Genomic DNA, 22027 nt, shown 5'->3' on the forward strand with positions numbered 1-22027 from the left:
CCTTCTCCTTCATCCTCAAAACCTGCTTACATTCCAAATCCTCCAACTCCCCCCTCCGTTCTTGTGAAGAGCCACAGAGGATTCTAAGCAGAGGTGTGACATCAGATTTGTGTTTCAGAAAGAGCACTCCAACAGTCCGAGCAGAGGATGGATTGCAGAGGGCCAGGAGCAGAGAAGCGCTCAAGTGGTGGCAGGGAGACCAATTAGGAGGTTGATGCTGTTATCCAGGCAAGAGATGATGAGGCCTAAATTAAGACAATGACAATGAGGGGGATGAGGAGGAGATGAAAACGAGAGATGTTAAGGAGCTTCAGTGAGTTTGATTAGACGTGGGGGATGAGGGAGTGCGGAGGAGTCAAGAATGACTGGTAGGTTTCTGGCTGAGGACCTGGAGGATGGTGCTGTCGCTCACTGAGCCACAGACTTCCAGAGAAATGGTCTTGGGAAAAAGGTGATGGATTTAGGGTTGAGTGTCTTGAGTTTGGCATGGAACTATGGAGCAGGTGGCTGGGTATTTGGTTCTGGAGCTCAGTGGGAAGATCTGGGCTGGAGGCAGATATGTGGGAGTCATGGGTGGCAGCTGAATCCATAGGAGCGAACGAGACAGCCCAGAGGGAAAGAAGAAAAGCGAGCTGGGGAGGGAACCATTGACATTTAACAAGGGACTGGCAAAGAAAGAAAGAGAAGCCTATGAAGTCACCTGAGAAGGAGTGGGCAGAGGGTAGGAGGGAAGTCAGGAGAATGCCATGTCATAGAAATAGGAGACATTTCAAGATTAAAGGAGTCAATAATGTCAAATGGTACAGTGCATTCAGAGGTTAGTGACTTGGGCTCAGGAGTTGACAGATTCCTATTCAAATTCTGGCCCCACCACTTGCTAACTAGGTTATCTTGAGCAAAATTGATTAATCTGCAGGCCTCAGTTTCCTCATCTGGAAAATAGTAGTGATAATTACGCCTATATCACAGAGTTGGTGGGAAGGATAAAAGAGCTAATACAGAGTGCCCAGAACGTAGCAAGTGCATAATAAATGTTAACTATTAGTATTATCAGCACTGAACGGTACCTTGTGAGGATAGTTCTCAGGAGGCCATTGGTGACCACTGCCAGGGCATTTCAGAGGAGAGGGGACATGGGAGCCAGACCACAGCGAAAGAGAGAATGAAGGGAAGTGAAGAAGTAGAGCCTATGCGCTAAGAACTTGGGTACGAAGGGAAGATAGGAGACAAGAAGGAATATGAACTTGAGGGATTCTTTAGGATGGAAGAGACATGGACATGTTTTTAAGATAAGGGAAAGAGCCAGTTAAGGTGAAGATGGTCTTTAGATGCAGAAGTGGGGGAGGAATGGGTCACAGACAAAGGAAGTCTTGACAAGATGGCTCAAGTCCCTGGTGGAGGGCTCAGCCTAGTATTTCCTCTGAGCCGGGGGGAAGAAGGTAATGGTGACTGGGGATCTAGACAAGTCTAAAGGTGCACTGATAGGGAGCGGAGGGAGACCATGGTGTTTGGCCCACGCTGCAAAGAATGAGGTATAAGCGAAGTCACAGGAGATGGGTTAAGGAAGTTGGTAACATACCTGTTGTAAAGAACAGGCTAAATGAGGTGAGGATGAGGGCTCTGAGAGGAGTCAGGGCTCAGGGCAGGCATAAGAGTTCAAGGAAAAGATAGATGGGGCTAGGCGAGGAGACAGTGAGAAGGGAAATTAGGATGGGATGGGTCTCTCCGAAGGAACTCAGCCAAGGGATGGGGCTCCATGGAAGAACCTACTGTAAGGGACAGCGCTCAGGGAGGAAGGAGACAAGGACACGGGGAGAGTACAGGATTCCATGAAGGAACAAGGGCTCGGCGTGGAAATGGGGGTTCTGGAAAAGGGTTGACAGAGGCTGAAGTGAGAGAAACAGGGTCTCAACAAAGAGGCTGGGAGTCCAACAAAGAAGCCTAGTCTGATGGGGCCAGCCTCCCCTGCATTTGTACCGGGGGCAGAAGGCTGTCAGAAGGGTCCCCGCAGCCCCTTGGTTCTCTCCCCATAGACTGAGACTTCCCAGTCCTAAGGTGCTCTGGAACCCCAGATCCTGGATGGATCATTCCCCTTCCCCATATTCTGCAGAGAGAAGCCTGAGGCAGGTGGAGAGAGCCAGGGCAGCAGGTAGGACAGCTAGGGCATGCTCTGCCACACTGCAGGGTTCCTGCTCCATAGCCACTGCAGAACTCCTTGCTCCTCCGCAGGACACTGTGAGGTGCATGCTAAGAAGGAAGCCCCCGGAGGTCAGGGCAGCCCTGGAGAAGCAGCAGGGAGCAGCAGAGCAGCATCCAGGTCCCAGGGCTGGCCAGGGCTAAGGTATGTGGGGGAGGGGTGGCCCTTTCTGCCAGAATCTTCAATTTCCAGCTTAGAGCAAGCACATCCCTACCTGGGAGGGTGCAATCCAAGGCCAACCCAGAAATCCTAAATCCTGGAGGTCTCCAATTGCCCTTCTGTCTCCCATCCCCTCTTGTTTCCACCGGGCCCTATTTGCTCCCTTGGGCTTTCACTGAGTTCCCCTGGAAAGCCATACCATGAGAATAACTTATCAGCAAGGCCAGTAGAAGACAGCAACTGGCACATGCAGTCTCAATTCTCCATATCTCTGAGCATGCCCTAGTCTCTTCCTAGAATGCCGTTAATCTATTTCAATGCTTGGTTAAGTCCATCTCCTCTCAGAAGCCATTCCAAGCCATCTCCAGCCACCCTCTCTCTAAGTAGACGAGATGCCTTCTCTGCGCTTCCATGGTGCCCAGGGCTCCCTCCTATCACAGGCTCATCACCCTGCATTCTGTTTACCTGTCTATCCCTGCCCCCCCACCCCACCCTCGCTCTGCAAACTGGGAGCTCCTCACGAGCAGTGCCTGTGTCTTCCTTTTTTTTTTTCCACGGCACTTAGGAAATGCTCACTGAATGAATGAATGCGGGCTAAGTATGTGGAATGTGGGTTTTGGTAATAGCCCTAAGTCTATTGGGCCTCCAGATTTTGTATTGGCTTTTCCTCCTAAAACTATGGGAGGACTCATGAAAGCATGCCAGAGGGCATGGGGGCCCTGGGGCAGAGAGGAAGACAGTTAATAGTGAGAACAGCCTCTGACCCCCACCGCAGTGAGGAGATGGAGAAGGGAAAGGTTGGAATGGATAAGGCTGGGATGAAGGCTCATAGAAGGATCAGAACTCCTAGTCTCACCATAAAAGTGGTCAGACAGAATGCGAACTGCGTCTCAGCTATCACTGACACCATCCATCCCCAGGAGGCCCTACCCTGGCATTGGGTATGGGGCTTAGGCTTCAGCGTGCCCCCTAGCCTAGGAAGACCCATGAGACAGGGCTCCCAGGTGTCCTCTACAACCTCATGGGCTGTCCCACCACAGGAATCCCAGGATAAAAAACTCCAGTAGGGGCACCTTTGGGAAGAGGCAGCTTTAAAGATCAGCTTGACCTTCACAAAATCTGGACCTCTGAGGTATGAGCAGAAAGAGGTCTGGAGAAGGCCTTGGGGCAGAACTGCTTTCCAGCTGCTGACCTCCAATCTCAAAAGAAGCTACAACCAGGTTGTACCACACGGTCCTGTCCACTGCCAACCCTCAACTTCATTCCCCATCCATCCCCATGAGACAGACCAGCACAAACTGTCCAAAGCTGCAGGTCAACTGGAATAAATGTCAGAATAAAAGGGACCCTTCACTGCACAAATGGGGAAACTGGGGCCCCCAAAGAACAAAAGACTTCTCAGGGTGACACAGTGAGGCAGGGCAGATCCTCCCTGTCTCCAGAGCCTCTGTATTAGGACAGTTGGCCCCCATTTGATCCTTCCCACTGCTCCCTGGGTGACAACACTGGTGAGGGCTGAGGACCCTGTTCCCCACCCCCACCAAAGCCTCACCTGCAGATAATGATAAGTCCTGGCTTTGGCCTTGGTCTCTGGACCCAGGAGGCCCTTGCCTGGCCCAGCCCCTGGGTATCCATCCCGGCCCTGGCTGACCATCATGGTATGCCAGGCACTTCGCTTGACCGATTGTCCATCCAGTGACATGGACATGCCAGTGCAGGCAAGACAGCGGCCCTCTGACCCACCCGAGCGCCCCTTGAAACTCAAGTCCCGGTAGGACCCATCCGGAGCCTCCAGGCAGAAGGGACCACCAGGCTCCCCAGGGGGCTGCCCGCCCACCAAGAAGCCACTATCACTGTCCAAGTTGTCATCAGAGCTCCACCAGCCTGCGGCCTTGGCCTGGTGCCTCCCGTCCCCCTTGCGGTCCTTGCTCTTGCTCCTCTTGCCATGCCGGGACTGGTGGTGGTGGTGGTGGTGGTGGTGATGGTGGTGGTGGGAGGTGTGGTGGCCTCCAGAGCCTGGGCCAGGGTAGCTGTCTCCCCCAGAGCCTCCTCTTCCCTCAGCCTTCGGCCCATTATAATCCCGCTTCCCTGGTGCCTCCAGAGAGTGGGACTTGGCAAAGAGCTTCTGCACAGAGTGAACCAGGTGCCGGATGCGGCTGGGGCTCTCGCTGCGGGCCTCTGGGGCAGACCCAGACCCCGGTCCTGGCCCAGGCCCGGCCACTGCTGGACCTCGCTGGTATGGTAGCGTGTGGAAGCCATCTTGCTGAACTGGCAACTGCTTTTCAAACTGGTCCAGGAGAGTGGGAGGCAGGCGGGGGGCACCCTTGCCCTGTGGGTGGCCCACGCAGTCTTCACAGGTGTCGAAGGGGCCCTGGCCGGGGTACATCCTGGGGAAGGTGCTGCTACCCCCCCCAACCCCGGCCCCTCCTGGCCCTCCCTCAGGGCCTACTGATGGCCCCTCACTCAGGCTCAGGGGCCCTTCGGGAGAGAGGTGTCCCAGGCCAGCTCTTGGGGCACAGAAGCGGGGCTCAGTGGAGAAGGCCTCCCCGGAGCCCAGCAGGTATGGGGCCCTGGCAGCTGGGCCCACGTCCATATGCTGCTGGTCAGCAAAGCGGGCTGGGCGGGGATGGCTGCCTCGGTCGCCATGGTAACCCCTCATGGCCTCAGCAAAGGCTCTTCATACTGTTGGGGGCCAGGCCCCAGGAACCTCCTAAGAAAACAGGGAGAAAGGGATTGGATTGAACAACAGGCCACTTCACCTAAAACCACCTTTTATTAGGTATTTTGTATTCCTTTAGGTCATACATGCCATTTATTGTAATTAATTATACTGTCTTTCCACAAATGGGCTAGAAAGTCCTTAAAATAATCATACTAGAAAAAGACACTCATGAGGCCACAAAATAATCCCACCATTCATCAAATGCTGCAAATTTGATAAATACTTACCACAAGAAGAAATGCCCTCAGCCAAATGGGTTTTTAAAAGTCCTTAGATTACCCAAAATGAAAGGATACCCAAATATATATAAAAATATTCAAAGAAGCCAGTGATTAGGTGAACTAGTTTTTAATAAGCTGGTTTTAGGCAACTCAATCCAGAGCCATCCCTCTGCCCCATTCCCACTAGAGCTCCCCACTGCTGCAAAGAGCCAGGCCACAGAGTCACAGCTCCCAGCAGCCGTGACCAAAGAGAACACTGAACCCAAATCCACATATGCAGCACCATTCAGCAGGAAAGTTCTTCCACACTCCCTTTCTCCAGGAGTGAGATAGGAAGGAAAACCTGAGATGACTCCTCCTCCTTCCTCCTCTAGGTTCCAAATATTCCCCCAATGAAACTTTCCCTTTTGCTGTTTACTCCCGTCTGCCCCTTCTGCCCCATCATCACCACCACCACCAGCCTGGGAAGATATCACTTCCCACTGGAGGGGAGTCATGGAGGAAGGAGAAGAAGACATAAAGAGGGGAAATTTGGCTATACGAGGCAGCATCTGAATCCTAAACTGGGATTGGAACCCAGGAGTTCCTGCCTCCCAGAAACAATAGGGAGGCAGTGCAGGCAGGTGAGGGAGAGAAAGCTTTGGAACCAGTGCCCCTGGCTGCCATTCCAGGCTTGCCAAGGCTACAGGACAGAGAGGTCACCTCTCAGCAAGATCTGCCTCCAATCAGGACTCCAGGAGCTGCCAGGACAGGAGCTACAGCAGGCGGGAGTATCAGCAGGGGGGACAGGGACTAAGGAGCTGGCAGACGGCTCCCTCCCTCATCCCAGACCAGGCTCCTGGGCCATCTGCTGACAAGGAGAGGATGACAGCCTCAAAGACTCCGGACAGCAGCATCCTCCCTTCCTCCTCCCACCACCTCCCCATATCCACTCTGCTACAGGCCTCTTTCATGTCCTGCTCACAGCTCACTTCCTATCATTTCTCGAGCACTTGCTAAGTACCAGATACGACCTAAGACATACCTAACATTCTCTAACCCCACTGAAATCCTGTGATGTAGGTATTACCTATCTTTTGCCCATGGAGAAATTGAGGCTCAGAATGGCGAGGTCACAAAGCCTGTAAAAGGGTGAGTCACTTTGAATTAAGATTCAAACTAAGCTGTTCTGACTTGAAAGCCTGACTCTAATCCCCATGTCCCATGCTCCTACCACTCACCATTCGGGGCATCCCATCTTTGGCGTCAGGATCTCCACCACAGCCAGAATCCTAATTTCAGAAGGCTCAGGACCACTGGCTCCTGATGGAAAAGGGAAAGGTGATAAGCAAAGAGAGAACAAGGTTCTCCCATTGTCCTCAGAGGACCAGTCTCTGGCGTTGAGTCTCCCTTCCAACCTTCCAAACCAGAACTGATTGGATCCCCCATGATGCAGTGCCTTTGGACCCCCAGGGAAATGAAGTTGGCTTCATTATGCAAATATATGCAAATGAGCGTACAGGTTGGACTACCTCCAACTGCAGGTGTCTGTGTGATCTCTGTCTGTGGTGCTGAGCCATTGCAATTTCACTGCCCTTAAATAAGATTCCTATTCCACAAACATTTGTTGAGCAGCTACCATAAGCAAGACTGAGTAAGAAGTGTATAGAGGTGACTGAAGTGTGGTCCCCATCCTCAAAGTACTTATATTCTAAAAGGGAAACAATCTCTCACATGGCAGAGCTGTTTTAGGCCCCTACATTTTTGCACAAGCTGTTCCCTCCTAGAAGCTCCCTTTGCCCACCCCAAAACCCTTTCCCTGGCTACCACTTACTTACATTAAGTCCCACCCTCCCTCAAAGACTTTCCAGGCTCTTATTCTGGGTTACACCTCTCTGCTGGGCTTCCATAACACCATAGGTTCCCTCCATGAACATAGCTATTACACTACATTGAAATTGTCTGGTTCTTTCTGTCTCCCCAACTAGAATGTGGTCTCCTACACGGTAGGAACCAAGTCCTATTCATCTCTGAATCTCTAGCACCTAACTCAGGCCTTTCCTCAGGGGAAGTCCTTAATAAATGTTCACTAAGGAGGTGAACGAATGACTGTACTTGAAAGATATACCAAAGTATTAGGCTGATTCAAATAAGGGTAAGACCATATTCAACAAGGGGAAATCAAGGAAGATTTTCCACTGGAAAGGGTGTTTGAGACAGAGTACAAGATGGCTGTGTGTTCCACAGACAAAGGTGGAGGAGGGATAGTTTCCAGTGGAGAAAACAGCAGGCACACAGGCAGAAGGGGTGCACAAAGAAGAAATTCTGAGGAATGGGCTGGGAGACTTCCAGCAGACACAGTTAGGTTTGACAAACACTGAAGAGAGGAGGGAGAGAGAGTCAGAAAGGAAGACGACTCTGAAGTTTGCAGCAGCCGTGACTGGAAGACTAATGATGCCGTTATTAGACACAGGGACGTCAGGAAGAAGAGCTAGCTTTGCGAACATAATTAATAGTAGTGGAAGAGATGCGGTCAGACGCCAGGAAGAACTTCCTGACCCTGAGGGGTGTGAGACAATGAAGAAGATTGTGGAGTCTCCCGCGAATCTTCCATAGAAGAGAGGGTGAGACATGCCAGCCCCCAGCCCACCCTGTGGCTTAGCCTATAGAAGCTGCTGGTTATCTTGCCTGGAGGGAGACTGGGGTGGCCTCACAGATGCCAGCTGCCTGGTTCTAGGTGATAATTCTTCTCCTCTGGTGCCCTTCTCTGGGGAAGCAGAGAAGACTTCCTATCAAGATGGCTTCCCACACAGTTGTTGGAAAAGCACGTGGCAGCATCCTCCTGCCTTGGAAAGAACTTTTGATAGCCTAGTCCTTTGTCTACTGCATGCCGTTCCTCTCCCCGCCCCAGACAGGACCTGTGTCTGAGACGCACGGCACTTTTACCACACCATGTCATTTGCTTTGTTTTTGGCTACATCCAGCTGGAGCCTGACACTGAGCTTCTCAATGATGGACATTGCCAGGTTCCCCCACCTCCTGCACAGGTGCTGATGCCAAGCCCAGAGCTTTTATCAAGGTCTTATCAAACCTCACTCTCCTTGGCATCAATCCATGTTCTTCTGGCTCTAGTCTCAGAGGGGATGGGTCCCTGTAATTGCTACTCTCCAGATAAACCACCCCCCTGACTCCCTTACCTTGGGCTCCCATATCCTTTATAAGCACAATAAAAAAAAAAAAAAAAACCAAACGCAGTGCCGTCGAGTCAATTCCGACTCATAGTGACCCTAGAGGACAGAGTAGAACTGCCCCATAGAGTTTCCAAGGAGCACCTGGCAGATCCGAACTGCTGACCTTTTGGTTAGCAGCCGTAGCACTTACCCACTATGGACAATAAATGCACAATAGCTAACAGAAAAAGCAGAAGCTCTGGGATCAGAAGGTATGACATTAGACAAGTGACCTGACCTCTCTAGCCTAATGATACCTGCTCACCTGTCTCCCAGGGTTTTAATGAATATCAAATGATATCACGGACGTTAAATCACTTTATAAACACTAAAAGATTACACAATGTAGTGCCTCATGTGAAACCTTTATTCTGAATTTTGAAAATTCCCGATGTTCAAATAGTCAACAATACAATTAAATTCAAATTACCAGGGGAAGGGAATATCCAATTTCTGGATTTGGATTTCCTAGAGAGAAGATTTAATCAATGACTGGCTTCCTCCTATATATTACGCCTTAGGATCACGTTCTGCCAACCCCATCCCATTACTAAATACAATCAATAGGAAGAAAAAACAAGGGAGGAGAGGACTAATACTTCAATCCATCACCAAACCCTATGGACTTTACCTCCTAAAAATATCTCAGGCCTGCCCACTTATTTTCATATGCACCAAATCACTGTTCACTAACTAGCTAAAACACATTCCCAACCACCTTTCATCTTTCCCAGCCTCTCTTATAACCAAAGGCTGCATGATTCAGTTTTGGCTAATGAGATATACGTAAAAGCCTGATGAAGGTATCTAGGAAATATTTTACGATCCCTCCCCTTTGTCGAACACAGCCATGATGCCTGGAGTTATGGCAGCTCTTTTGCCACCATGGGGGAAAAGCCTAAAGATTAGCAGAGATGCTAGCCCTGGCATCATTGAGCCATGGCAACAAGACAAGTAGTTTGCTTCCTCCAGATCTATATGTGATAAGAAATAAACTCTCTATTTAAACCACTGTTAGCCAGATTTTCTGAATTTGCAGCAGAAAGCACAGCCATTTCAGAGCACCATTTCCTGCCTGGACTTCTGCAAAATCCTCCTAACTGATCTCCTTGCTTCTGTTCTTATCCCGCTCCAAACCAAATGATCATTTGGAAACACAAATCTGATCATGTCATTTCTCCACTTAAAATTCTTCATTGGCTTATTGATATCCTTAGAATAAAACGCCTTAACCTGTCCAGCAAAGCCTGCAAGGCCTAACCCTCCTACTTTTCCAGTGGCCTGTCACAACATGCCATCTCCCTTGCTCTCTCTGCTCCAGCCATGCTGGCTCTTTTTCAGTTCCATGCTCCCTCACATCATAGGGCCTACTCCCCCTGACCAGAAAGCTCTTCCTGCCCACCTCTGGCTTGCTAACTCCTACATACCCTTCAGATCTCAGCTCAGTTGTTCTTCCTCAGGGAAGCTTTCTCCGGCCTCACTGACTAGGTCAGATCCCCCTGCTGTCTGCTCTCAAGGCACCATGTACCTGTATAGCTCTTATCATCGTTACCATTTTAAATTTGTGTAACTCTGAGATTGTCTGTCTTTCCCACCAGACTGTAAGCACCACGTGAGTACAGGAATTCTATCCATCTTATTCACTGCATTATTCCCAACTCCTAGAACAATGCCTGGGGCAATGGTGGCTCAGTGGTGAATTGTCACCTTCCATGAAGGAGACTCTGGTTCAATTCCCATTCAGTGCACCACAGGCACAGCCAATCACCCATCTGACCACCCACTGACCCATCTGTCAGTGGAGGCTTGCATGTTGCTATGATGCTGAACAGGTTTCAGCAGAGTTTCCAGACTGAGATAAACTAGGAAGAAAGGCCTGGCAACCTACTTCCAAAAATCAGCCAGTGAGAACCCTGTGGATCACAATGGTGCGATCCACAACCGATCATGGTGATGGCACAGTACCAGGCAGCATGTCACCCCACTGTGCATGAGATCGTTGTGAGTCAGTGGCTGACTCAATGGCAGCTAACAACAACAAAGAACAATGTTTAACATATGGCAGGTGCCTGTTGAGTGAAGGTGAATCTACAAAGAACAAGATCCTTTCACTTAGGATATTTCATTTGATTCCCACAACTATCCCAAGAGGTAAATATTATTCCCCCTACCCAATTTACAGATGAAGAAACTGAGGCTTGGAGAGGTTAGTCGACCTGTTCAAGGCCATTGCTGCCTGACTCCGAAGTCTTAGCTTTTCTCCTACCTGTGCTGTTAGCCCAGATAAGTCAAACTTACTAAACACCATTTTAAAGTAAACACAATAATGAAAGTGAGCTTGCTTTTTAAAAAAGCAAGCAAAACAACCTCACACATACCACACACTGTAGAGTAACCAGAGAGTGGTTTAGCCTTTTCCCCTGTGTGGTGAGCATTGAGTTTATTCCAAGTCCAAGGTGAGATATGTACAAAATAAAGGAAGCTCCTTGAAGCCCTATGACAGCTCTGGGTGCAGGGTGTTTTTTCCCCATTTTATGGCACCAGGTCATCTATCTACTGTCCCAGGACAAAGAAAGGTGCCCGTATGGCAAATCTCTGGGCCCAGGGGAGCAGGTGCTTTAGCAACTGCCTGTGGCTGGCTGGGAAGTGGGGAGCGAAGGAGTCTGGGAGGGTGCCGTGGGTGACAAATTCTGCTCTGATGTAACTTGAATCTATCTGGGAATGGAAGAAGTGGCACACGTACCGTCACCAAGAAATTACCCAATTTAGCACCAACTATTTTATACAATCCAGCAATTAGTTTCTTAAACCGGAACTTGCTGGGGGCTGCCAGGCTGGTGGGGTTGTTGTTACACATCTCTCTGGGAAACCAGCTGTGTAATTCGCCAGGAGGCTGTCACTGCCCCAAGCAATTACCTTCCAGAAAAAGAATGGAAAATGTGGGAAGGAAAAGGGCTCCAAAGGAAGGAGTTGGAGTGTTTTCTCTTCCCCTTCCTTGGGGCTCTGCCCAGCCAAATCAGTTGATTTTCCTTTCCTGAAACCTAGGTTACTCATAGACTACCTGGATCAAAGCAGTTATCAGTATCGATTCGGCCATCAGACTATCTGGATTCAAATCCTTTTTGATTCAGTTACTAGCTGCATGTACTTAGGCAACCTCTCTTAGCCTATTTTCTCGTCTGTTAAACGGGGATAATGTCCAAACCACCATAAAGGTAGTAATGATGTGACGGTTAATGAGGTAAGGCATACAAATCACTAGCACCCTACCTGGCACAACAAAGGTAGCTATCATTATTTGTACTTTTATTACCTCCTCCATTGGCTTACAGGGTGACCTTGGGTACGCCACTTAATCTCTCTGGGCCATCCATATAAGACCAAAGGAACTCTGCTGGGGAAAAGATAAAATTGTCACACCTGGGTGCCCAGGGTTCCAAGGGTTCACACGAAGAGATGTCTCGGGCAAAGATAAAGATTTCAAAAGTCAAATATTGGCTGATTTACTCCCCCAGGAAGCCACCTGGGAAGGTGACAAGCTGGACGTGATGGTCCAAATAGCAGCAAGGGGTATAGTTGCTCTGTTAACCTATGCAATTCCCCACATAGGAGCTAAGAGATCACCCCCCACCAGTTACAACAATGCAGAATTTACAGCAAGTGAGGCCTGAAATTCGTTTTGCTGCTGTAGGACTGTGGTCCAGGCCTGCGGGTGAGCTGTGTGTGCCTTGGGATTTCAAAGTTTCAGGCTTTGCCTACTCACCCCCTTTCCCTGTGTTAATATAACCAATATGACCAGAATTCTGCCTCAGTTTCCCTGTCCAGCCCTACACCACCCACTCACTGTCCAGATTGTGAAAGGGATGACCACTGGGAGCCATAACATGGAGCCTCTGACCTGCAGCCCACACTCCTGATTTGCTCACCTGTGCCCATGGGTAGGTACCACCCCCACCACTTCCCCCGCATTCAGTTGTGCCTGAGACCCCTTGACTATTTTGACACATTTTTTGCCCAGCTGCTCTTGGCAGGACCTCTGGTGCCCTATTTCCTCAACCCCACTACCCAGCCCTGTTGCTGAAGACTCAGCATGCATGGTGCCCAGCTCAGCTCTTAGAACCCCAGAGAAAAACCTCCTTCTCCTACCTATCCTGCCCCAAAGAATGCAAAAGAAGGAGGAGCAGAATGGAAGAAGGGAGGTTAGGGGTCTTACTGATTCATCTTTATTACTTTTTTATTTAATCAACTCTTCCTGGAGGCTTAGGGCAGGAACTTCACAGAAAACGGGCTTACTGGCCCCAAAACACTCGAGACTTTTAGGCAGATCTAAGTCTAAATCCATCTCCGGACCCGATAAAGGGTGTTCAGCCTGTGAATAACCCACACTACCTATAATCTCTTTGAAAATCCCCCCTCAGGGGGCTTTGTCCTTGATGTTCTCTCTGCCAGAACGCTCTGCCCCAGATATTCCCCTGGCTTCTTCCTTCTCATCTTCCGGGTCTCAGCTCAGAGAGGCCCTCCCTGACCACTCACTCTAGTTAAAGTCAAGCGCCACCCCCCAGGTACGCTAGACCTCACCCTCTCTCATGGTCCTCAGAGCATTATTGTTCTTTGAGATTATTTTCTTTATCTATTACATGTTTATAGTATGTCTTCCCATAGAACATAAGCGCCAGGAGGACAGGGATTGTTTGTCTCATTCACTGCAGCATCTTGAGTGTATCAACAACCAATGCCTGGCATGTAACAAGTGCTCAAAACAGATTTGTTGCATGAATGAATGTATTCAGTTGCCACACTCAGGCGCTCTACTCTGCGTACAACAGCCCAGAGAAAGAACCTCCACTCTTCTTCCTCAAAAGGCTCTGGACAGTACCTGAAGATTCAGTATCATAAATCCATCCTCCAAACCCAGCCCTGCTTATCACATTCATCTAGCCCCTCTCGATTGGCAGGTAAAGATGATTCTTTTCTGCTATATCAGGGTCTCCCAAATTGTGCTCCTTTGTTTAGTTCAAGGGCTCAGAGAGAGGAGAAAGAGGAGGAAAAATGAGACTATCCATGCTGTGGAGGAGAGTGAGGCTGTGGGGTGAGCTCCCAGGACTGAGCTGCAGGAGCAGGGCTCAGGGTGCACCACCCAGTCCCTGGCAGGTCTCTTCAAACTTGCTGGTCCCTAGCTCCTCTTCCAGCCGGGGTTATGTGGCCAAGAGGTGCACAGTCTAGACTTCCTCCTCCTCCTCCAGGGCTGCCAAGGGCCCCTCCAGACACAATTCAGGTTTCATGCTGATCAACCTTGCCTGATCAAAGTCATGGCTGTTTTCTGCCCATTCTCAGCTGGCTCCTCTCTTCATGTCAACTGGACCAAATCTCAGGCCATGCTCCCCCTCCTAAAGAGGCCTTCTTAGGGAAGCCATCTCTGCCCACCGCTGAGAAGGAGAACTCCCAGGGCCAGAAGTCCTGAGGACTCCTGCTCAGAGCAGCTGGTGAGAGAAACTGGGGGTTCTGGATCATGAGCTAAACTGTTCAGTTTCAAATCCTAGGTCCAAGTTACTAGACATTTGGTCTTAAGTAAGTTCCTTCAGCTTTCTGAAGTTCAGTTTCCTCATCTTTCAAATGGGAGGAAGAATAGTTCTTCTCTCTTTGTGATGTCCAGAAGATTAATAAGATAATGCAGTAAAATGTTTGGCACAGTGCCAAGGGTTAGCTATTAATGACAAGACAGAAACCACTAAAATCCTTGAGATCTGAAAACAGGGCCTCTGGGAGGGTTTCTCAGACAGCCTTAGGCAGAGGCTATCATCACACCTGAATCAGGATGGGATCAGAAATGGGTTCTCTGGAAATTCGCTTATTTCATGCATCTAGGAATTTCTGTTTGCCTAGGCTCCTTTTGAAGACCTCCCACACTGAGAACATGTGGAAGACAGCAGAGCAGCCCTGGTGGCCAAAGATGGTGGCATCTAAGAGAACTAGATGCCCTTGATTCACAGACCACAAACCCCTTCTGGCAGGGCTGGTGTTTTCTCTTCCAAATCTAGACATCTGTAAGGGAAAGCCCAGGAACCTCATTGCTGGGTGCTGGAGACCTTATAGTCCCCTGCTTCCAACCGCTACATCACAACCTACCTGCAAGACCATGAAAAATCTGTTTTATCTGAGCCTCCATTTTCAATTTTCTTATATGCAAAACAGGAACACTGGTAGCTCAGTGGAAGTATTCTCACCTTCCATATAAGGGAACAGGGTTCGATTTCCAGCCAATGTACCTCATGCAGTTACCACCTGTCTGTCAGTGGAGGCTTCAGTGTTGCTGTAATGCTGAACAGGTTTCAATGGAGCTTCCAGACTAAGACAGACTAGGAAGAAAGACCTAGCAATCTACTTCCAAAAATCAGCCAGTGAAAACCCTATGAATCACAATGGTCCAATCCCCAACTGATTATGGGGATGGTGAAGAACCAGGCAGCCTTTCACTGTGTTGTGCATGGGGTCAGCATGAGTTGGGGCCAATTTGAAGGCAGCTAACAACAACAGCTAATAACTACCTTCTAAGGTTGTGGCATCTGGCATACATGTCTCCAAGCAACTGGCACACATGTCTCCATATGTTGGTTTCTCCCAACTTAAGCACCCTAGAGCCTTCTTCATTTGTATATATTTGGTGAGATTTGAGCTGGTACTGCCCTGGCCTCCAGGGCTCTACCAGACCTGAACCTGCCAGGAACACCAGAGGACAACAGGTAGGAGCCCAAGCCCATGGCAGGCGTTCGTGGGACAGTAGCTGCTTAGCCAGCCCAGGCCCATGGCCTTTTCTACCCTCTGGCTCAGGAGCCCAGTTTTCCCACCAGGATCAGAGCACAAGGCTGCCTCCCGGGCTAGCACATTGTCACATAAGCTCTCTGTGTACACTGGGACAGAGTCTGCCAGCACCAGGGTCTTCTCCTTTCGGACCTCTCCCACAGGGGAGTCAAGCACAGGGTTTGGCACACAAGGGGCTCCACAAGGGCCCGTTGGTTGGCTGACTCCTTGGTCCACATGATGGCACTTCTAACTTCTCAGCTGTGGCTGAAACTCTGCCTGCCCCAGCCTCTGGGGTATTTAAGCCCCTACTCTCCTCTGGGTTTCTGAGCTTAAGAGGAGTTAGAGCTACAGCAAGAAAGAGTATGTGGAGAGAGGGCAGCACAGACTGTAGGATTCCTCTGTGTGGAGGGCCTGTCCTCCCAACCTTGGCCTCTGACACAGCTCAAGTGGCCCTTCTTCCAAGAAGCCTTCTCTAAGAGTACTCCCCCATCAACCCAGGGCATAGCAGTTCCTACCTCCTTAGGTCCCATTTCTCTATCCAGCACAGCAGGGTAAATATTTGTTTGCAGGCTATGAGCTCCCTGAGGGCCAGGATTCATCTGATCTATCTCTGTATGGACAAGACCTGGCAAACAGTAGGCACTCAGTAAGTTCAGGGTCAGAGATTGAGCCATTAAGAAGTAGTACTCAGCAGCTGAAGCATAGGGGGAAGGCAGGAGGGAAATGACTTCCTGCAGCTGGACCATGACTCCCCAGCAGGCAGAGCTTGCCACTGTGATGTGGATTTCCTGAAAAGCTGAGTGTCCTGTTCGGGGAGGCATGCAAGCAGACGTTGGAGAACCACTTTGGAGGATGGTATAGAAGGGACAAGACAACACCTGGTGCCTTTAACTCTGAAGTCTAAGACCCAACTATTTGAACGCCTACAACTGTTCAGGCCCTCTGTTAAGTGCTTTAGATGTGTTTTCTTGTGTCATCCTTGCAACTATTCTATGCAGTAGGTATCATTATTACTCCCAATTTACAGATGAGAAAATTGAGGCTTAGAAATATAAAGAAAATTGCCCAAGATCATGCAGGTGGTGGAAGAGGGATATGAATCCAGGTCTGATGCCAACCCCAATGCTGAACAGTTGTTGATAGTTGCATCCAGTCAATTTTGACTCGTGGTGATCCCACGTGTGCAGAGTAGAACTGCTCCATAGGGTTTCAAGTCTGTGATCTTTCAGAAGCATATCACCAGGACTGTCTTCCGAGGAACCTCTGGGAGGATTTGAACTGCCAACCTTTCAGCTAGTCAAGCGCTTAGCCATTTGTACCACCCAGGGACTTGGCTGAACAGAGCATGTCTCAAGTGACATGTCTCTCTGACCACACTGGTCTGAAGAGGCCACTAGGGGGGTCCCAGTGTGTCCTGACTCATCATCCAACCTCCACCCGGCCATCCCTCCCTTGCACATGGGCATACATGTTCCCAAGACTGTTCATTTACAACATACACGTATGTTCATCCAGACACAAACTGCACAGCCATGCAAAGTCATGCACACACAACTTACAGGGTATATGTCCTCACATATACAGTCATTGTTATACAATGTACACAGATACACACAAGCTTATTCCCACAAGGGCTCACACACGTGCACTTTCATCCAATGACCACTGATGCTTGTGTATACAGACCCGTTTATTCACACAGGAGTTACACAATACAGAGCCTTATACACATGTGTATCCCCACACAACAGATATGTATGTTCATTTCACATCCCTTGGCACTCACATCTGCTCAATGTCACACACCAAATCCTCCCCCAACAAGAGCTTCACCACTGTTCCCAGATCTGATAGTAGGCCCAGGTGAGCAATGAGGTTCCCTCCCTCTGGGGTTGGCCAGGCTGCCCTGAGACGGGGAGAAGGCTCGGCCTGCCTGTGATGGATGGAATTAATCTACTGAGCTGGAGAAACTAAATAATTAAATCCCTAATCACCCCCCAAGCCAGCCCAGGCCAATATAGCTGAGGGAGGGAGGGGGCTCTGAGGCCCAGACTAATATCCTAGATGGCAGAGGGGCTTGGAAAGAGAGGTACAGACAGAAACCTCTAGCCCTGGGAGGAACTCTGGCAGCCAGGGAGACAAACAGACAGGCATAGTTCTCCAAGGCCATAGGCTCTCCCTTTCCATGTGGAAATGCAGCCTCCTGGGGAAGACAGCCCACCACCATGCACTCAAACAGGGTGAGATGGAGGCCTGTCTCCCGCCCTCCCCAGGGCCCTTACTGTCCCTCCAGGGGATGAGTTCTAGGAGTGTATGGGGATGGTGGACAGGACACTCAGAGTGCCCAGGGCTGTGGCAGCCAAGGGGTGCAGGGTCTGCCCCAAGGGTGGGGGGCTGAGGTAGGACCAGCCAGACCTCACTCAGGACAGGCCCCTTGCCTAGCCTGGCAGCATGGCAGGGAAGGCCCCCCTCCACACAGGTGCACCTGCTTCCCTCAGGAAGTGGACCCAGCACGTGGCAAAGAAGCTGCGGATGGGGCAGAGCCTGGGCAGGGGGGCTCAAGGAATCAGCCTGGGCGCAGGCCCCAGTTCGATTGGCTGAAAAATGGGTCATTTTCCTTTTGAAAAATAGTGAGAAAATGGAGAAGTAGGTCGGGCTCGCTTCCCCTCAGCCCCAGGCACCACCCCAACTTGCGGGCCGGGGGGGAGGGAGAGGCCTGCACATGCCAAAGCCTCATCTCCCCAGGACCCCTGCCCGGGCAGTTGCCCCAGGGAGCAAGGGGCTGAGGTCGTCATTTCCCAGGACAGCCAAGGAAACACATCCTCTTGAGGCCAGGGCTGGAACACTAGCCCCGCCCTACCCTGGGGTCTCTGGGGTGAAAAGAGCCGGGGCCGGAGCTGGACAGGAGGTGGGGGGCTCCAGCACGCAGGGCCCCAGGAGCCCCCTCCCATCCTCACATCTGTCGTGATGCCTCCTCTCCTCTCTTCTCCCTTTCCCCATCGTCCACGTGGGCAGAGTCGTTGCCATGACACCGCGGGCAGGTGGGCGGCTCTGGCGGCTGTCTCGGCCCAACCCCCAAACTCAGAGCCCAGGTGGGAGGGGAGCGGCTGCAGCGCCCCCGCCGCTAGTCCGGCAGCAGACAGGCAGAGGGTTCCATGCGCCCCGGAACCTGGAAGGGCCTCTAGCACTGGCCACACGGGGAGGAGGCACTCCTGCCCCAGGCTTGGAGGTCTGGGGGAGGAACTATCCAGAGGATCCTTAGGCCTAGGCGCCTCCTCCACCAGAGGTCAGGGAGTGGCATGGGCGGGGTGCCCCCAGCTCGCATCTCGTCCTCCTCTCACTGGCCCTCCTCATGGTGTTTCCCACATACTTAAGTCTTAGTCCCTTCATGCCAGCAGCTGATTGGTCCTGCCTGAAGTCTAACCTCAGTTCTTCATTCTGTAACAGAAGCTGAATTCTTCATATACTCTTGGGATAGAGGAAAACAACTCAAGTTGAAGCTCTTAAGAAATTCTTCCCCTACTACCAAACCCCAGTTTCCCTGGGTCTCCTGACAATCAGGATTCACATGACATAAAGAGGGACCACTCATTCCTGAGTCCATAGTTGGCCAAGGCATCCCAGGGTGCAAGGTTCCACCCCACCAGGAGAGAGGACTGAGAGTGGAGCAGGGAGAGGAAGAGAGAGGGAGAGAGGTGGGGGCTGGACACTCAATGCTGCCTGAGGATGCTGTCCTGCCTCCCACCACATCTGGCTTCAAGAGCTTTAGGCCAAGCCTAACCTTCCAGCTCTGAGTTCTTCACAGGTGGGCCCCTTCTCCGCTCTGGGTCCATATTCATCTCTCTGTGTGTCTCTAAGTGTCTGTCTGTGGTTCCAACTTCCTAAAATCCTTCCCATTATTCAGGGTTCTGCTCCTGACCACTGTCTCCTTAGGAGGAGCCCTGCATCACAGAGGAGCCATGCCCCCAGCGTGGTAGTCCTCTGCAGCCTGACTGGCGGGAGTGGCCACATGTAGGGTGGTGGTGATGAGACCTAAAAGGAAGGGAAAATGGCAGCCAAGTTTAGCTGGAGGGGGTCCAGCTGGTCATGGGGTATTCATGATACACTGTTGTTGTTAGCTGCCATCAAGTCAGCCCCTGACTCATGGAGATCCCATTCACAATGGAACCAAATGCTGCTGAGTCCTGTGCCATCCCAATGATCAGTTGTGGATCAGACCATTGTGATCCATACAGTTTTCACTGGATGACTTTCTGAAGCAGATCTCTAGCCTTTCTTCCTAGTCCATCTTAGTCTGGAAGCTCTGCTGAAACCTGTTCAGCATCATAGCAACACACAAGCCTCTACTGACAGACAGATGGTGGCTGTGCGTTATGGCTGTGCATGAGGTGCTCTGGCTAGGAACTGAACCCTGGTCTCCCATACGGAAGGCAAGAATTCTACCACTGAACCACCAATGCCCTCACACTTGTGACATACCACATACGCACAGAGACACTTTTAGTTTCCTCCTTAATCTTTCCTTGATGGCTAAGACAGTACATCTGGCTGGCTAAGGTAAGTGCGTGCGAGTGCGTGCATGTGCGTGCATGCGTGTGCAACATCTCCCCTTTTCTCCATCACCACTGCCAATGTTCTGCATCAGGCCACTCTGATTCTAATTTCCCACCAAAGCTATTAAAACAGTTTCCCAACTGGCCTCCCTACCTCGAATCTTGCCCCATCTTGATCTATCCTCTTCCCTGGCTGCCAGTGTGATCTGCGTAAAATTCATTTTTTTGACAAATATGTACTGAGTGCCTACTCAAAGCCAGGCACTCTTCTGGACACAGTAGCTTTATCAGTGAACAAAACTGATGAAGCTCTCATTCTCATGAAGTGAAAAAGGATGATAAATATGTGAAATAATGGCAGTGTTAAGTACTGAAATAAAAAGACAAAGTGGAGTGAGGGATAGAAGGACAAGGGGATATTTAAGATAGACTGTTGGGGAGGTCTCTCCAAAAAGTTGACTTCTGAGCAGAGACGTGAATAAAGTCAAGGGGCAGGTCATGTGGATATCTGAGGGAAGAGCATTTCAGGTGAGGGAACAGCAAGTGTAATGGCTGTGAAGTGGGACAGTGCTCAGCACTTCATGGAACAGAAAGTAAGCCTGTGTAGAAGTAGAGTGACAGAGGAAGAGAATGGCACCTAAGACCAGGGCAGTGTTGTTGTTAGGTTCCATCAAGTCGGTTCTGACTCATAGCGACCCCATATACAACAGTACAAAACACTGCCCGGTCCTGTGCCATCCTCAGGATCATTGTTATGCTTGAGCCCATTGTTGCTCCCACTGTGTCAATCCATCTCGTTAAGGGTCCTCCTCTTTTTCGCTGACCCTCCACTTTACCAAGCATGATGTCCTTCTCCAGGGACTGGGCCCTCCTGATAACATGACCAAAGTATGTGAGATGAACTCTCCCCATCCTTGCCTCCAAGGAGAATTCTGGCTGTAATCAGGGCTCTAATTGGGGGCTATTTTATACAGAGCACTTCGGTTACTCAGGCCATGCTAAACACTTTGGATTTCACTCTGAGCAGAATGGAAAGCCATGACCTCATCTTACTCTGGCTGCTATTGGGGAAAGTCAATGGAGGTGGGACTGGCAAGGATGGAATTAGGGAGACCTGATGGGACACTTCCTCTCCCTGAAATAGCCTTTCCCACAATTGCCCACCTGGTGAACACCTGCTCATCTTTTCAGCTTAGGCTCAAAGGCTTCCCCCTCTATGGATTCTTTATCAAATCCCTCCCCTCCCCGCTCCAGAACTAACTACACCCTCTTTATGTCTTCACTGCCCCCCATGAACACTTAAGTCCTCCTACCTTAACACCGCCTTACATGGTTTCAGGTCTTCTACCCTCTCTACGCTGTAAATCCCCTGAGGTCAAGGACCATGCCCAGTGTCTAGCACAGAATGCGGCATACTGCAGGCATAAAATAAACACTGGTTGAATGACTGAATGCGTTGGGTGAGGCCCATGTAATGGGGAAGGACGGGTTTGCAGGCTTTTATGAACCTGGGTGAGTGGGGTGCACATGGATGCAGTCACAGGTTGCATATGCCCACATAGTTCTGTACACTCTCTTCACCTGTTTATGTGTGTTGGTATACAGGCTGACAGATCCTTGTGTTGGTATGTACACTCCTGTAAACTTGGGCATATCTGTATATATTAGAAAGTGCACTTATGTTTAGATATGCATAGCATGGCAAGACAAGTAACATACACATATACGTGTATACACACATCGTCATTTACCCTGTATATGTGAGGCTTATACACACATTTGAGCTTCCCTAATGCCCCCTGTCTCCTTTGTCCACTAAGGGCAACCTATTCTACCTGATTCTTTAAATCTCTGTAGTGATGTTCAAGTTTCCTCCCCTGTAGTCTTTCCATACATACACCTCTGAGCACCACAGCGTCTTAACAACCTTGGGCCTGGCTCTCTTACTCAGCTGTCCACTAGGCCTTTTTTGGCTTTTCCTTTGAAAATGCCCCTTGTATGGATAGTTGGGGATACATTTGGCTCCTCAGGACGCGAGAATCTGAGATACCTAATGGAACCTGCTTTCTGAAGAAGTGCCATAGGCACCAGGGTGGATCAAATTCAAACTAACAGGAAAACAATTTTGGGGCAGCCCCCAAGTTCAGTCTCTCTCTTTCACACAC

At 50.2% G+C, this 22027-nt stretch overlaps 1 protein-coding gene across 2 annotated transcripts in view; it reads right to left on the reverse strand.

The window, feature by feature from the left end:
• DLGAP3 (DLG associated protein 3) overlaps positions 1 to 22027 on the reverse strand; it is a 61897-nt gene that overhangs the window by 32866 nt on the left and 7004 nt on the right. For both annotated transcript variants that reach the window (XM_049878701.1, XM_049878702.1), the window contains exons 2-3: positions 6520 to 6601; positions 3909 to 5066 (exon numbers count right to left, since the gene is read on the reverse strand). In XM_049878701.1, the coding sequence (XP_049734658.1) occupies positions 3909 to 5015 (1107 nt within the window). In that variant the 5' untranslated portion in view covers positions 5016 to 5066; positions 6520 to 6601. The remainder of the gene's footprint in view (positions 1 to 3908; positions 5067 to 6519; positions 6602 to 22027) is intronic.

This window comes from Elephas maximus, chromosome 3 (assembly GCF_024166365.1).
Source record: "Elephas maximus indicus isolate mEleMax1 chromosome 3, mEleMax1 primary haplotype, whole genome shotgun sequence".
Lineage (NCBI taxonomy): Eukaryota > Metazoa > Chordata > Mammalia > Proboscidea > Elephantidae > Elephas > Elephas maximus.